Raw genomic sequence first — 16,921 nt, forward strand, 5'->3', positions numbered from 1 at the left:
ATTAAAAATATTAACAAGCAAAGCAACGGATTACAAAGTATTTAGGACAACTAGAACTTTGTCAAGTTTTCTGTGTAGCCATCATTAAACGTCCATCAATGTTAGGACAACGGAAAGAATTCTGAATTTATCACTAATATTTACCCCGGAGGTTCAAAATCTTGGCCTGTTACTTTGGAAAATGTTTTGCTGAAATTACAGAGAAACTTTTAGTGTGCTTTAAACATGAGACCCAAAACTTTCCCACATTCAGGGAAAAATAAACAACCGAATTGAACAAACTGAATTTGCTGGAAACTTTGGTTAGCTGTCAAACCAAATCATTAAAGCTAGTCTAACAGATCAAAACATTAAAGGCACGTAAAATCACTGTAAAGAAGTTGCTATGGAACCGCATGATTGTAAGGCTAGCCTACATCAAACCCCAAAGATCATTTTAATTAAATGTATAATTACAAGCAGCAAAATATGTGAATAATTGAAAATCCAAATATACAATTTAAATAATTCAGCTTAGCAAAAATAGCCCTGCTTTGAGTGATCTACAAATCTGAATTTTTATGAAAAACACAATGGCGCCCTCTAGTGTCTGTGGTCTGGAAGTGCTTTCTGGGAATCACTGAGGAGATAAAGGAAAGAAGGCTTATATAACGCTGCATTTATGGAACTATCTCCATATTTCATGATTTTTGACAAAAAATATTATATTATACACTGAAACGTACACTCATATGCTGTATAAGACAACATAATAAAGTACTAATAGATAACACTTTACATAATCTTATGAAAACTGCATGTATTGAATGGAGGAAATTTTATTTAAAATAATTAAACGACCATCAAAATTTCCGTCAGAGGAATAATCTCAGAGATGAACACATATATCAGTTAATGTTCAATTTAATTTGAAAACACAGATCAAGCTCATTAAAACCACATGTTTTACATGTACAATATGTTAGTAACTGCAAATAAAAGAAAAAAGTTGCCCTACAGTGAACTCATTTCAAAATATCTCAATAAAAGACAAAAATCATTGAAATTATTTGCATGGAAAAGACAATATGCCACATGGACCTTAAATCCAAATAAAAATGCAATAAAAAAGAGAAACGTTTGAACTCATACTACAAATTCATGTCCTCGACACAGGGCTATTCTTTATGCAAACGTTTGTTTTGTATGCTGTATGTACATCAGTGTATCAGAATGACATTATCAAAGAGTGAATGCCAACATCAAAACAGGCTGCATCATCATAAACGGAGAACAGAAAATACACCCAGGCTCATGTTTTCCGGTGTCTTGTTTGGGTGTTCAGGCAAAGCAGAGCTCATGAGTAAAAAGTCAGTTTGAAGAAGGAGAAACATTTAGAAGATACAAGGAAGGTATAAAGTTGTCAGTCATTGGCACGTGAGGATACAAACCTTGGCATTGATCACAAAAGCATCCATCAAGAAACCAATGCACAAGTCAGTAGCACACAACATGGTTTAAGTCCATGTTTTAAGGATGGCCATGCCTTGAGAACTCAGTTTTAGATTATTTATACAATCCAAGCATCTATTTACATAAACCTGCAAAGAATTGCCTTCTCCATGAAGTTCCTGCTCCCATAACTGTCACATTGGCATTTGCTTTTATTCCACGTCTGCATTTATACAGCATGCATGCATTCACCTAGGAATGAGTACACAGACATTTTTTGTCCACGGAGCTTATTAACAGATGAAAAATCTTGTGGTGAGGACATGAACGGTTTTAGGTCTTTTGCATTTGACATGCTGGCAGTACAGAGGTATGAAAACAAGGGAGGAGTCACCCCTGAGGTGTCAACAAGGCGAGATGTTTGACTGGCTGCCCGTGGCATGAGAACATTGGCATTCCCATGTGAGGTCGGAGAGTGGACACTCTACTAAATTCAGTTCAGAACGTCTGAGAGGGGTCTTTTGAGGAGAACAGCACAACGCTCCAGCTGTAACCCTGATCAGATGCCAGCTGTTGGCCTCATCTCCTGTGCTCTCAATATAAGGAAATATTCCAAGTGACAGCGCATCACTTTCTGACTTCTTCAGGGATGATAAACTTTCCCCAATTTAGGGAAATAACACAATTTGTGGCCGAGAGGCAACAAGCCCAGGAAATTGTGGGATTTTGAAAGTCACACTTAATTACGGCGTGAGTTGCTAAAGCTTATGGCCCCCTTCTGTTTTGTTAGGAAAAAAACAAAGCAGACGCAGGAAATGAAGTCATCGGTCTCCACTGTCTGGGTTCACATGATGTTTCCAGTTCAACCAAAGAGCATTGCACGTACAATACAATGAACTCTATAGCATTTAGCACAATAGTGGCTTGAGCAGACATACAATAAAACACATATGCATTAAAAAACAAAACTGTTCCCAGTTAAACAAAGTTGGGGAGATTAAATGTAATGTCCCAGCATCAGATGAAGCAATTTCTGCTGGGTTTCGCATTTCGTGGATTTGAAAACATTTGGATGCAAACAGTAGATGTCAACATCATCATCATGGGTTTCCAGTACTGGCAGTCAAGTTCGAGGCATACTGCAGTGTTTATTGGTTTAATGCAGTCCTTGTGTATTAATAAAAATGTGAATTCCAAAAGCTGCACAGCATCTTTCATCCATCACTCCTCGCACCTAAAGACCCGCAAATGAAATGACAAAATCCAAACCATTTGCCTCCCTACATGCTACAGAACTAGGTCCAGACATACTCTATTCAAGTACATGAATGCAAAAGCTTTTATGAGCCACCGTGTGCATACGTCAGCAAACTTGTGTAGAGTATGTCTCTGCCCTTATATTTACATAAAGGACAATCTAAAATAAATCAGTTCTTCTATGGGTATGTTACAGTAGACGCCACAGGTGTGAAGTATCTAGGCCTGCTGTGGCAGCGCGTCCTGCATATGGAGATGGTCACATTATGTCAGATGACCAGAGGACAGAGTCCACGCAGGAATGTAAAATGAAGGGCATTACACCCGTGGTTCAGTTCTGGAGTCCTCTGAACCTCTGGCAAGAGCACCACAATTGAGGAAGGGCAACACATGCATCGTTTAATGTATCTCTAAGTAATGGAAAGTTCATATTCATTACAGATGGTCATGGGCAAAGAGAGCCGAACGTAACCTTCTGCTTTCGCCCGCTGAACTAGCTGCCTTTCTCTGGGACATTTCTTTGACAGCAGTATTTACATAATGCAAGGACATCCTTTATTAGTTGGGCTGAAGAGCAGCTTATCAGATCCTCATTTGAAGCCGAATGGGTGGGCCTGGGGGTGAAACTGGTCTGTAGGAACTAGATGTATGTGGCTTTATAGTCATCTAGTTTGCGGAGGTGCTGCTGTTGGGGTCGGGGCGAGCGTTGGCCAGGTACTTGGCCCTCATGCTGGATGTGTACTGTGGGGAGACAAACATGGAGAAGAATGCATGTAATGACAAAATTATTGAGAAGTAGTAGCTATTTTATTAAATAATGCAGAAGAGGGTGAACATGCTCACTGTAACAATACAACAGCCCATTTATATAACAATAAAACGCACATCAATCTCGTCTTCCGCAAAGGTTGAAACCCTTTTATAAGATTGCGCCGAAAATATCAAACTTTTCCCGCGAGTTATAAAGAGCGTGAAACGCGATTGTTTACGTTTGGTGTGAACCCAGCATTAGGGGCGATTCACATTTTGCGTCTTTTGTGCGAGAAAGTTCATTATTCTAAACGAAGCGTCGCAGTCGCGATACACATATGTTGGGGCAAGCACATTTTTCTAGGCGCCATGAACATAGTTCAATTTAACTGAGTGTCGCACGCCGCGGGTTATTTGGCTAGAGAAAGGGCGCCGCTCGCATTTTAAGAAGCGAAATGTGAATTGGGGCTTGTGCTGTGTTCACACCAAACGCAAACAATCGGGTTCCACGCTCTTAATTTCTCTGTTTTAACACCTGTACATTTCACCAGTGACCAGGTGTAAATGAGACCTAAGTAATGAATACAATAGACAACATAAATCACATGACTATAACAGCAAACCCAGAATCATTCAGACAGCATTGATGTCGTCAACACAGTTTTACTACAGAGTAAAAAAAGGCAAAACAGTGGGCAGTCAAACATTAACATACTAACTAAACTATTGTGAAGGTTTTTGTTCTAGGAATATTTAATAATGATATAAGAAGTGATGGACAAATTATGTTTGCACGCTTACATGCAGTGTAAAATCTCTATCAGCCAGATGCAATGATCACAGTTTCCCACACAATATCCTGAACTGTACATAACCTCAGCAGATGTTTCACTGAACCCTGACATCTGCTCCTCAAAGACACATGAACAGGCCTGTATGTGTATTCAATGTGTCTCGGGTCATTATGATAAGCCCTGATGACTAGCAAACAGTGTGAACGGCAAAACGGGTGAAAGCCATTTCCGCTGTAAAAAAACAACATGAATCAAAGTCCATCAGGGGACAAAATATAAAAAACTGCTTAAAAAGAAAAACAGACTATTTCTGTCTTCATCACACCCAACCAAAGCATTTTCTGTACCATAAAATGATATATGAGAGTTAAATAAATGATTTGAATGAGATCTTTTGAGAGTTGAGTGCTGTGAGGAGGGATTGAAGTGGCATGACTCAAATGTTCTGCTGGTGCTCTCAAGTAGTCAACTGAAACTACTATTTCATAGAAATGCTCATTATTGAACTGCTTGCTGGACCAAACCAGCTAAATCTACTGGGTCATGGTGATGCTTTATTTGAGCAGTTTAGACATGAGAACACTAAACTGATATCAATACAAATATTTCTGTATCGCGAATAGGAACACTGTAGCAAATTGACCATGGTTTAACTATGTAAACGTGTAGTGACCATGTTTTTGTTTGACAGATTACCCTTTGTATTACCATAGTTTTCCTTTACAAATATCATCGAGCTATAGTAAAACTATAGTTATTGTGGTCAGAATACATCAGATTTGCATTATGATTTACTACCAAAAAAGTTAAACTGCAGTTATTTTTCATAAGGGCTTGGTTAAATTGTGGCACTTTTCAAAACACTAAATGCCTAATCTGGTATTCTGTCTTTTCTATTACAAGAAACATTGACAAAGCAAATGTTATTCTGAAGAACACAAAAGAAGATATTTTGAAGACTGTCGGCATTAAGCAGCATTGGCCCCTATTGACTGCCATTGTATGGACAGAAAACCAGAGACATTTCTCAAAATATCTTAAATATTTTCCCCCTACTATGGTAGTAATTTGGGGGATGAAATCTGTTTGGTTACCGACGTTCTTCTAAATATCTTTCTCCGTGTTCAGCAAAACAGAGAAATTTATAAAGGTTTGGAACAACCTGAGGGTAAGTAAATGATGACAGAATTTTTTTCTTTTTTGGGTGAACTTTCCCTTTAAGTGCGATTGGTTGGAAAACAAGACCAGGAATACACAAAACAAAAACAGCAAAGGGGTCAAGATTTGGGTCAGAATGAGGTTAGTCTGGGGAAAAACTATTCTTCCGGTTGCAAACTTTGCAACAATTTTTTGGGAGAGGGGGTCAGGCCACTATGTAGAAGTGGGGCGTTTGAGTACCTGTTAGCAGAGGCTGTTACCAAAACGAACGGCAACTCTCCGATGGCTTTAACTGCCAGCTGTGACGGCTGGTACTGCCCGTGGAAGTCAAATACAACTGCGCGGGTTTGCAAAAAAAAAAGAAAACGACAAGAAAGTGTAGAGCAGATACACATGAGCGACACCAGCTGACGTGAAACACACATGCACCCAAATGCAATGCAAACCAAATAGATGGGATAGAAGGTGAGGTGTAAGGGGGCTGGAAAGGTGGGAAGACAATTCGCAGTGTGGGCTGGATCATTAGCAAGCCTGCTGTGTCCACTAACCAAGGTTTAAAGGGATAGTTCATCCAAAAATGAAAATTCTGTCATCATTTTCTCACGCTCGTGTCACTTTTTTCGATAAACTATCCCTTTAAAGCCTCATATATATTTGTCTGACTTGGCTTGAGAAGTCTACATAAGGTTAACTGGGCAGATGATTCACAAAAAAAAAAAATGAAATTGTGCAACTTGAGGTGACTACTTAAGCAACCAGGCTGTCAAAATGATTCTGTGATTTGTGCACTTGACTATAGCATGTTGGTGCCCAAGTGAGTGAGTGTTTATGGGTAACACAGATACTTACAGAGGGTGGGGGGGATTCTCTCCCGATGAGCGGAGTGTTCTCACAGCGAGGGTTCGGGAAGTTTGCATTCTGAGTCCTGTTAATGACACGGGTACCACAAAAAAACCATACTTAAACATCCAAAATCTTAGTCATCCATTTCTGTGTTTTTTTTTAATTAAATAACAGAATGTTTATGACATATTGCTAGCTGAACCTTTGCTACACCTCATTTCCACTCCCCCCTCCACCCACCCGCCAGCAATCTGTGTGACCAGGAGGACCCTCCCACAGCCACAGCTGAAGAGGTGCAGCTGTTTTCCCCTGCAGGTTTAGAACCAGGTCCCCTCATCCTCCACTCAAGACACTACACATATGGTGCAGTCTGTGTCAGAGCCAGCCCAGATGCTGAAAACATCCACCTGATCCCAGCAAACTATTCACATTCAGTTCTAACATTGTAAAGCAGATTAAATGAGAAAGGGGATGGCAGAGAGGTTTTTATGACATATATGACAATATATTTTTAAGACATATTTTTATGTTTTAAATGTTAAATTAACAAATATTGCCATAATTCATTAAATTAAATTAATTCAATTCAATTATTCGATTCGATTAACAATTCGATTATTTCCAAATTTTCACAGTGATCATTTAGACAAATACTATTAAAACAATTAAAATGATAATAAAAATGTATAACATAACATGCATTGTATAATAATATATAATTGTCTAATAACAACATCAGCATTTAATGAATAATTCACCCAAAAATAAAAATTTTGATATCATTTACTCCTCTTGTCATTTTAAACATGTATGACTTACTTTCTTCTCCGGAACACAAAAGAAGATATTTTGAAGAATGTTGTTAACAGACCCCGTTCACTTGCACTGGTTTTATGTCCATACAACAGAAGTGAATGGGATCCAGTGCTGTTCGTTGACCAACATTCTTTATAATATCATCTTTTGTGTTCTGCAGAAGAAAGAAAGTCATACAGGTTTGAAATGAAAAGAGGGCGAGTAAATGATGACAGAATTTTCATTTGTGGGTGAATTATCACTTCAACAATTAGAACATAAATATAACTGCACTGATTTTTTGTCTGAAGTTTTGTTCCCTGTGCCTGTAAGTGCACTGCAAGCTTCTCATAAGACAAATTCCTTGTATGTCCAAGCACACTTGGCAATAAAGCTCTTTCTGATATTTATTCAATTAATGTCATTGTTTTGCCATTAAGACCCCATTTAATCCTCATTTAGTCTATTTCTCACCTGCACAGATACATTGAATAGCATGTGTGTTGGTTGTTGATGGTGTGGTGTGTGTAGAACTCACATGTACTCTGTGACGGGGGCATTGCTGAGAGCGTGTGCTCCTGCAGGGATGCTGGTCTCGCTGCCGTAGCTGCTGCCACAGCTGTAGAGACTGGGCATGTGTACCCGATACAAATTCTCATGGTTTGCTCTTCCTGCAGGAGCTACAGACTCTTCCTCGCTATCCTCGTCATTCCTGCACACATCATCATCAACAAGGCTACTTATTCATCCATTTACAAGATGGTTTCTGTGGTGAGTACTATATCCAGCAGAGGGCGCTCTTTGCTTTGTGATGGCTGAGAACAAGGAACAACCCATAGTGCACAAGAAGAGACATGTGCTACCCATTCTTCCCCTGACTGGTTTCAGCCACAAGGAATCAAGAAAGACACATTTTCCCGTTTCCTTTTTAGAGCGAAGCCATAAGATGTGACCAAAACAAGGCTTTTTTCCATGATTATGATTTGACCTTTTGTCAGACCACCACCTGGGGTGATACCCTCTATATTCCCTGAATCCGTTATAAAGCAAAAGAACAACACAAATGGAGACTCAATTCACCCTATATGAACTGCTTTCCCTTTAAGGGTTTAAAAGAGAAAAATAAACACTATCCGACTGTGAAACAATGAGGGGAGATATATACGGATCTGTGGCGCCCCCTCCTTGCCACTGATGATACACATCAGGTGTTACATTGTTGAAACTTAGCAACCTGTTCATACTTCAAGTGTTTAGTTCGGGTTTAACCGAAATAAGGTGTAGTTTTTCCACTGCTGATACAATCTTAATGGGCCAACCCATGAGGTCACAAGCTCAATGTTTACAATATTTCTGTGAACATTTAATTTGTTTCATTTTTTGTATACTTGTAAATAAGGAAAACACTGAGTGTACCTACAATAACCTATCAATGCTCCAACTTCAAATATCACAAAATATCTCTCCAAACTCTGTGATAAAATAAATAAGTGTCTAGTGCCACTCTTTATGCATGCCACAACTCGCTTACATCCAAACTTTCATTTGCAGGAACTGATAATAATCTATAATACTGATGAGTTGGTTTGAATTGCTCTTTACCATAAGACCCAAAAGGACAGAAAAGTGTTGATATGAAGTACATTACTTATATAACAGGATTCATCTAAAGAGACAACGAGGAATACTCGTCTTTAACCTCACACAAACATGGCCTGAAAGAATACCCGCATTTAGACCGTGAATTATTATGGTTTATGTAATTATAAAGAAATAAGGTTCTCACACAGTTTAGAAAGAAGGGGGATAAAGAAAATCAATTGAGTGTGATGGGAACTCTTTCTATGTACTGTACAAGGTATCCAATCAAGTCTCAAAGATGCATTAAAGGGATACTTCAGCCAAAAATCTAAATTCTGTCATCACTTACTCAATTTATTTGTTCTTCAAAAACACAAATGAAGATACTTGTAAGAATGTATATAACAAAACAGATCTAATCCACATTTACTGGGAAAATATATACTTTGGGAGTCAATGGGGAATGAGATCTCTTCAGTTACTGACATTCTTCCAAACATCCTCAATTGTTTAAAGTATGCAGATTTGGATGAGTAAATAATGAGATTATTTACAGAAATAAGAAATAAATATAGAAATAATTTAACAAGAACTACCCCTTTAACAAATATAGCAAAATATTTCCATAATTGTTTTGTACAATCAGTTCCTAAATTGAAAATGAGGATGTTCCATCGAAACTAATGTTTCTGAATGCTAAACTTAGGATATAATGGTCTTTATGAAAATAACAAGACTCACTTTCACTTTTAACACAAAAATAAATCATTAGATAACAGATAATACTCGCTTTAAAACCCCCCCCAATAAAATGGAAATTTGAGGCTTTTGGTTCATGTCTGTTGTCTTTGAGGCCATCTAAACTGTATACTACTGTATTATGTTAACAAGTCTATTTTTATGAAAACTTTTTTATGACTGGACTACATATTTTGTAAAATCACATATTATCATGTGCATCTCGCTTTTATGTTCAATATTTTGCCTTGTGAATATTCACTCTCCACGAGATGTGCCTTTAAACATTATCTGCCATATTTTGAAGCGCATTTTCCAGTTTGTTCCTCACCTTTTGCTATGCCAGGTGTGTGGCACACTGCAGACGACAGAGGTGAACATGAGCGCCGTGATGAAGGAGAACAACACCAGGTAGATCAGCCCCTCCAGTCCATCATAACAAACACCAGTCAATGCCTGCACATAATCCTGAACAGAGACAGAGACACCATTAAACCAAATTACAGCATCGTACAGAGATTTAAACCAGGACATAATCACAGCCAGCTAAAATGCTCCATCTCTGATGTAATAGATGTTAAACACTATGGTTGTGTTTGGAAACTCACTACTGTGCAGTATACATTGTATAAAGCCAACTACTTACTCTATATAGTGTGCATAGTATAAATGCTATACAGTGCAGATATGGTACGAGTAAAATTGAAGTATGCAATTATGAACATGGTTTATAATAATATTCAATGCTCTGAGTCTCTATCCGAGAAGTGCCTGCAATAGACAGCACCATATGCTCGAGAAACAGGCTTTTTAATAATACATGTCAACTGAACTGCGATCAGCTTCACACATGCAGCTCTCCAAGAAACATGAAAGTATCTCCTTCCTGCAAATTACTGTCATCATTAACTATGAAATGGGTTGTAATTACTCCCGGTGCTGTTCTGTATCTTCATCGCACACTCTCTTTTGCCGTACCAAACACTATACATACATGTATAATAGATTTCAGGAAAGCCCATATTTTCTTCCTTCCTTTTTTGTTCTCAAGGGAAGGAGATACACGTTTTACGACCACCCACAGAGCAGTGCTTTTTTTCCCAAGACTTGAAGGGGAACTTTGTGTTCTTGCTTAACTCGATTACATTTCCTTCATGTGGGTGAAGAGGAGAGGCTTTAGGCTGTAGTAGTACATCATACATGAGAAGAAATGGTTTATGGGTGCTGTCTATATGGGTTTAATAGACAGGGGTTACGCTTTTAATGATTCAAAATCAAGCTGAAGCACAACTTGTAAAGAAAAGAACTCTGCAAATAACTGCAATGTAATGTTTTCAACAGAGATTGTGATACAGAGTCAAACATCCCTGACTGCATCTTTAACTCTTTCAGCGCCATTGACGAGTTATCTCGTCATTTAAAAAAAAACACTTCCCCGCCAAAGACGAGTTTTTACGGCAATCAGTGTTTGTACTGTTGTACAGCAGGTGGTGCTATAACACACTAGTGGGAAAAAGTACAGAATCCCAGAACCTAGAACGTATATGTTTTATTGGTTTTTAATGATTATTTTGAGTGTAATCTGGGCAGAATCTTGGACAAAAAACGTTAATTATCTCAGCGGTTTAATCAAAATGATGCATTTTTGAAGAAACCTACCCACGTCTACGGAGTGATAAAAAACGAACAAATGAAGGTAGAAAAATTTGGTTTCTTTTGTTTAAAAGCGGAGACTCTGTTCTTTCATTTGACATATTGTTTGTCCATATATTCTTTACAGAACATTTACTGTGAGCCATTAAATTTGGGTGAAAATGTTAAAAAAACGCTGGCGTAGGCTGGCAACTTTTTTTAAAGAGGGTGGCGGCGAATGAGTTAATGGTTTTACATACAGACTGTTGGCAAATTATTGCTTAATTTAAATAAAGAATAAACAAATAATGAAACAAACCATGTTCAGTTATTTTTACACTGTAATTTTGCCAAATTAGGCCAATGTGCATCGGATGGACTTTGAAACATTATTTCTTACCATGTGCAAACTGCGGCAGTCTACAAGGGCCGTGAGATGGTGCAGTCCAACCTCGGTGCCGTTTAAAACTCCTTGAATTTGCTCAAGGTTCCTCTAAAATACGCAAACAGTATGCAAAACATTGTTAAGTTATGTGCATTACATTCATTGAGGTTTTACATTTATTGACAATTTTAACACATCATTCTTTCTTTGACACATTCATTCTTTACTTGCCCCACAAACACATGCCAAACACAAACGTTTGCATGATTCACATTCAAAAGGAGAGAGATGTTTTCTTTAGAAAGCTCGGTGTTACGCAAGGTATAAAGCTGCAAGGGTAGAATATTTCAGTTGATTCAGCATTTCTCTCAATGTCTGTGTTTCAGCGAGAGGACAAATTTCTCTTTTCACACGTACAAACCGTCAGTCGTCATTTTTCCCCAGAACACACACAGAAGTTACACAATGACACTGAGGCCCAGAGGGACACACAGGGACAGATGCTACAAAAGAACCTGCAAGCTTTTGAATGCCTGTGCTTCAGGAATGTTGGGAAGTGGGACGTAAACTGCATGCATGCCTTCACACACACATGAATGCCAACATAGAAAAGCTAACCTTTGTTTTGGGGTATTCTCTGACTGCAGAGCGCAGGAGTTCGGACACATCGCCCTGCATTTCCACCAGTGCTTTGTGACCTCCAGAGAGTTTCTAAAAGACATAACAGACAAGTTACATAGGTGACCCTGGACGTGAAAAACCAACAAAAGTCTTATGGGTCAATTTTTCGAAATTGAGATTTTTACATAATCTGAAGTCTAAATAAATAAGCTTTCTATTTATGTATGAGTTGAGATACAACAATTTAAAGAAAAAAATATATATATATTGAGAAAAGTTTTTATATATTTAAGGTAGTAAATGTATAACATATTTTCATAGAACATGATCTTCAGCTCATATCCCAATGATTTTCGGTATAAAATAAAAATCAATATTTTTGACCCATGCAATGTATTTTTGGCTTTTACTAAAAATGTTTCCATGCTACTTAAGACTAGTTTTGTGATCCAGGGTCACATATATACTTTTTAACAGATATGTTAGGTGTTACTGAAATTCAACAACATAATGATGGGTTAGATTCCGATAAGTGTACACTGAAATGCTAAAAAAAATATTAATGCAGGACTCAAACACCCATTTCCCAAGTAAGCAGAACAGTGCAACAAGAGTACATGCTTATCTGCCACTGCATTAGCAATAACAATAATAATGACCCATTTCTCTTCATGATAATGTTTTTTATGATTACCATGACATCTGTGAAGAATATAAATAAACTAGGCATTTTGCAAAAAAAACTCCATTGTAAAAGTTAGACAGGTGATACAAACTGGTCGTACAATTGTCACTTCCTGCACAGCGTAGACCTACTTCCTCGCTTTTTATTCAGCACTGCACACAAACGGCCACACTCTGTACTGTTCAGCAGGAAAGAGAGAGATGCCTGCATAATGCAACACTGCATTTTCACTCACCAGCAAAAGCCAGCCTTGGCTTCACAATTTTAAGCGAAAGAACAAGTGAAGTGTTCGGTCCAATACAGCATTTCCACATTAATATTTCAGATGCCAAATGGCTACCGTGTCAGCTTTGTCTGTCAACAGTTCTAGAGTTAAATGTAAAGTGACAAGCCAGAAAAGTTACAATGAGAGAACATGTTCTTATATTTGCAGTGCCTACATAGATTTAAGCGGTTGGGATGTTACTCTCGTGATGGTGATGGAAATGAATCTGATCATGACACTCAGAGTGTGTTTTGTAGATGACCAGATGACCGACTGCCGGCATAAAACTGTCGAAAGGCGAAAAACACGGAAACAATACACATATGTTATGCTAAGCAGTTTACTCATAGCACACATACATCTAGGAGACGTCTATTTGATGTCTGCATTTACATCTGCAAGACGTATTTTTGCATGATTGCTCATCTGCAACTTCTCGTAGACGACTACTGTAAGATGTCATATAGATGTTTATGATTCAGAATTTATGTTAAACTGCCTTTTCTAAGATGTTAATCAGATGTTTTCAAACAGCAGATGCTTTCCAGATCTCTAGCAGACATCCTACAGACGTATTTGTGCTATCTGGGGTTGTCAGGTGTTTAAGTCATCATTGTAATTTTATGCTCACAACATTGTATTATTGGCTTAGCAACATTCTAATGGCTCACAAAATGTGAATTCGCTACCTGAAAGTGTTCGCCTGCTGATTTAAGGGCTGTTCACACTATATAACTGCCTACAAAGGCATTTAATAGCAAGACAGCTCACTATGTTTATTTTAAAGAAGGAAAAGTACTCGTTTCAGGTACTCAATATTCCTCTTAAAACGTACTTTAAAGTTTATGGGCGACATTTTAAGTCTAAAAGCAACATCCACTTAAGCTAATTGCTTTCTGAGATGCGAATCAAGCTCAATTTCATCGGCATGCTGCATGAGAACCGGAGGAGGCCCATTGAGAGGCATCCGCTGACAAAGTGAACCATTCAATCTCCACATGGGCATTCGCCTTCATTTAAATTAAACGACACCAGGACAATGGAGCTGTCAGCGACATAATCCATCAATCATGATCAGTTAAGAGCTGTAAGCTTCCTGAATTATGCACATGCATTATTCACATAAAGACTTAAGGAGTCAGACTCCATTAACTACGGGAGGGGTAGAAAGCCATAATAATCTGCAGATCCTTCGAGTTGCTCTGAACGGGGACAGAATGCTAATGTACAAGGACGCTAAATAGTGGGCGGCACTTCGCCCGTAATGGAGTGTGTGGAGGGAGGAGATTGACCTAGCGAGCTCCGTGACTGTCCACTGTTTACACAGGGAGCATCCTAAGTATAGTGAAACATATGTGAGTCAATTGAGAAAGTTAAAGTGATCCACCAAAAATGAAAATTCTGTCATCGTTTACTCTCCCTCTTGTCATTGCAAACCTTTAGGACTTTTTCTGCAGAACACAAATGAAGATATATTGAAGAAAGTTGGTAATTGAACAGCACTGGCCCTCCATTCACTTATATGGACACAAATCCAATGCAAGTGAATGGTTGCCAGTTAACAATGTTCTTCTGAACATCTTCTTTTGTGTTCTGCAGAAGAAAGAAAGTCATACAGGTTTGAAATGACAATGAGTAAATAATGCACATATTTTTAGATCACTCTAACTGTCCCTTGCACCCCACATGAGCATCATCGTGTAAAGACACAACTCAAATAGTGTTGGGTAGTCCAAGAAAGTATTTTCTATTTTTCACTACGATTTGAAACAACTTATGTGTCAAAAGTGGACAATGAGTGTTAGTGGGAGTCTATGTGTGGATTGTGGGAGTTTTGGATGAAGGGTTTGGTAAATACTCAAAGCATTAAGGGAATCTGAATCATAGGGTGAAAGAGATAAAAGCTATGATTACCTGCTGGAACGGGTTGATCTGGCCAGCGGTGCATGTGAGGTAATACTGCAAAATATCTGTGAATAGACAAGGAATTTTTAAGAGATCAAAAGGCATTGCTTCACTAAAGTCAAGTAGAGTGTATTGAACAGAAAGCATTCTACAGTACATCTAGATAAAGATCCCCTCAAATAGGACAGTGTTTTTCCAACATACACACCTCCACAGGCAATCTTGTTTTTACAACCTTTCTACTACACTGTGTTACAATAACAAATCTGTGACAACTGTTTTCTTCCTACTGCTTTTTTTCTGAGGAACAGGATGAATATATTGTTTGATATCAGTCGTTGACCTCGGTTATGAGGCTATATATTGCCCCCAGCACACTGTAAAACAACTACATTTACAGTCACTTTCATTCAGTCCAACAGTGGTCTTCACCCAACCTATGCCTAACTACCTCCAACTTCTCTGCCCGCAGAAAATAATCTCCAAGTGACTGAGGTCTGAGGATAAATGATAACTGCCAATCTAAAAATCTTTTTCTTTTCCCCTTTTTGAGCTTATTTGAAGAAAAACAATCTAAAATGAAGCCGGCTTGGGAATGGACTTAAACATGCTAAAGCCAGCGATCGTAAGTCATCAAAAATATTAAAATAAATAAATAAACACAGATAGGGCAAACCAGTCTGGAAGAAGCACTGCACAAATATTAAAGAGACCATTTCAGTGAGTTTTTTCTGATTTTAAAATTGACTATTTATAGGTTTGTATGTAGGTAAAATGATAATTTTTGCTTCATTCTGTGATCTACTAACAATATTTCTCTCAAACTTTATATTCAAATATTGTTTCAATTTGGATTTATTTGCAGAAAACGAAATGAAATAACAGAAAAGATGCTCTGTATTTTTTCAGACCTCACATACTCCAAAGAAAACACGTCCTTATTCACTTTCAAGCAATACATTATTTGTACACTAATTTAGGAAAAGTTTAAAATTTGTTTTTTTATGCGATAAGCTGCATTCTATATTACAGTCTCATGTGTCTTGTCATGCTATGAATCTTTCACATTGATGTTCAATGACTTTGGAACAATCGACTGGAATGACCACAATACATCTAGAAATGCTGTTTTGAAATGAAAATATAAATAATATCTTATTTTTTTCTATATCTGTAAAGAGTCCAAGATGATACACAAACAGAATCAGATCAAATCCGAGCATTTTGAATTCATCGTTCAACATATTCTCTGACCCTCACAAGTTTTTCAACATTGCAAATCAACTCTAAATAAAATGCATTGTGAAACGGACAATAAATGGAGATATAAGAAGAATGAAAATAGAATAGACAAAGGAAACAAAGTGAATGTTTTGAGCTTGTTTAACACATTTGTGCATGTACAGTCTAAAATCGGCCTGCAGAAAATCAAATCACTGACGTGTGAATGTAAAGATGTAGAGCACGACGCAGAGCCAGACTGTCGTTTGAAAAGAAAAATCACTTTCTATTTTAGCAAAGGAAATGCTACTAATTCACACAGCCTACTGAAAAACCTCCGCATGCCAACGCAGATGGAATCTTGGGACAGGTTCACATGCTGTGTCTAGCGTAGAGGCGAGTCAAAAACAGACACATGCGTCAGACTGGTGGGTTTGAGGAGGAGTGATACTTTCATCATTACCATTTCACAAATGCACATGGTGGTCCTTGAAAAACCCTGTGTTAAACAAGCCTTCTCTTCTCCAGTCCGACTGGCCTTTCTGATCGCCCCATAAACAGCGTTATAACGACATTGATAAGAGAAATAAACCGGATTCTCAATTATATCTATGTGTGACTGTATACAGAAGGACGAAGTACTCATTTATAGCATATAATAGTATAGTTCATTGCTGTATTTAAATCTTGTAACAGTATTTAGGATTCACATCTGTGATTAACGTTCAGTAAATGGATCCAACATCAAGCGATTGCTGATGCCTGTTTGAAACAGAAGGTTAAGCAGCTTTCAAAAGTGATATAATAGGATCTTCAAACAAAACACACCGTTGTGAATACAAGCTGTAAATGAGTATAAC

The 16,921-nt window shown here is 37.9% G+C and overlaps 1 protein-coding gene across 1 annotated transcript in view; it reads right to left on the reverse strand.

Moving 5' to 3' along the window:
• Positions 1 to 887: 887 nt before the first annotated feature.
• The window catches only part of ttyh3a (tweety family member 3a), a 46,029-nt gene continuing 29,995 nt past the window's right edge, over positions 888 to 16,921 (reverse strand). Inside the window, exons 8-14 of the mRNA XM_056751994.1 lie at positions 14,850 to 14,905; positions 11,983 to 12,075; positions 11,380 to 11,472; positions 9,679 to 9,815; positions 7,567 to 7,740; positions 6,240 to 6,315; positions 888 to 3,429 (exon numbers count right to left, since the gene is read on the reverse strand). Coding sequence (XP_056607972.1) covers positions 3,355 to 3,429; positions 6,240 to 6,315; positions 7,567 to 7,740; positions 9,679 to 9,815; positions 11,380 to 11,472; positions 11,983 to 12,075; positions 14,850 to 14,905 — 704 coding nt within the window. The 3' untranslated portion in view covers positions 888 to 3,354. The remainder of the gene's footprint in view (positions 3,430 to 6,239; positions 6,316 to 7,566; positions 7,741 to 9,678; positions 9,816 to 11,379; positions 11,473 to 11,982; positions 12,076 to 14,849; positions 14,906 to 16,921) is intronic.

This window comes from Triplophysa dalaica, chromosome 7, assembly GCF_015846415.1.
Source record: "Triplophysa dalaica isolate WHDGS20190420 chromosome 7, ASM1584641v1, whole genome shotgun sequence".
Lineage (NCBI taxonomy): Eukaryota > Metazoa > Chordata > Actinopteri > Cypriniformes > Nemacheilidae > Triplophysa > Triplophysa dalaica.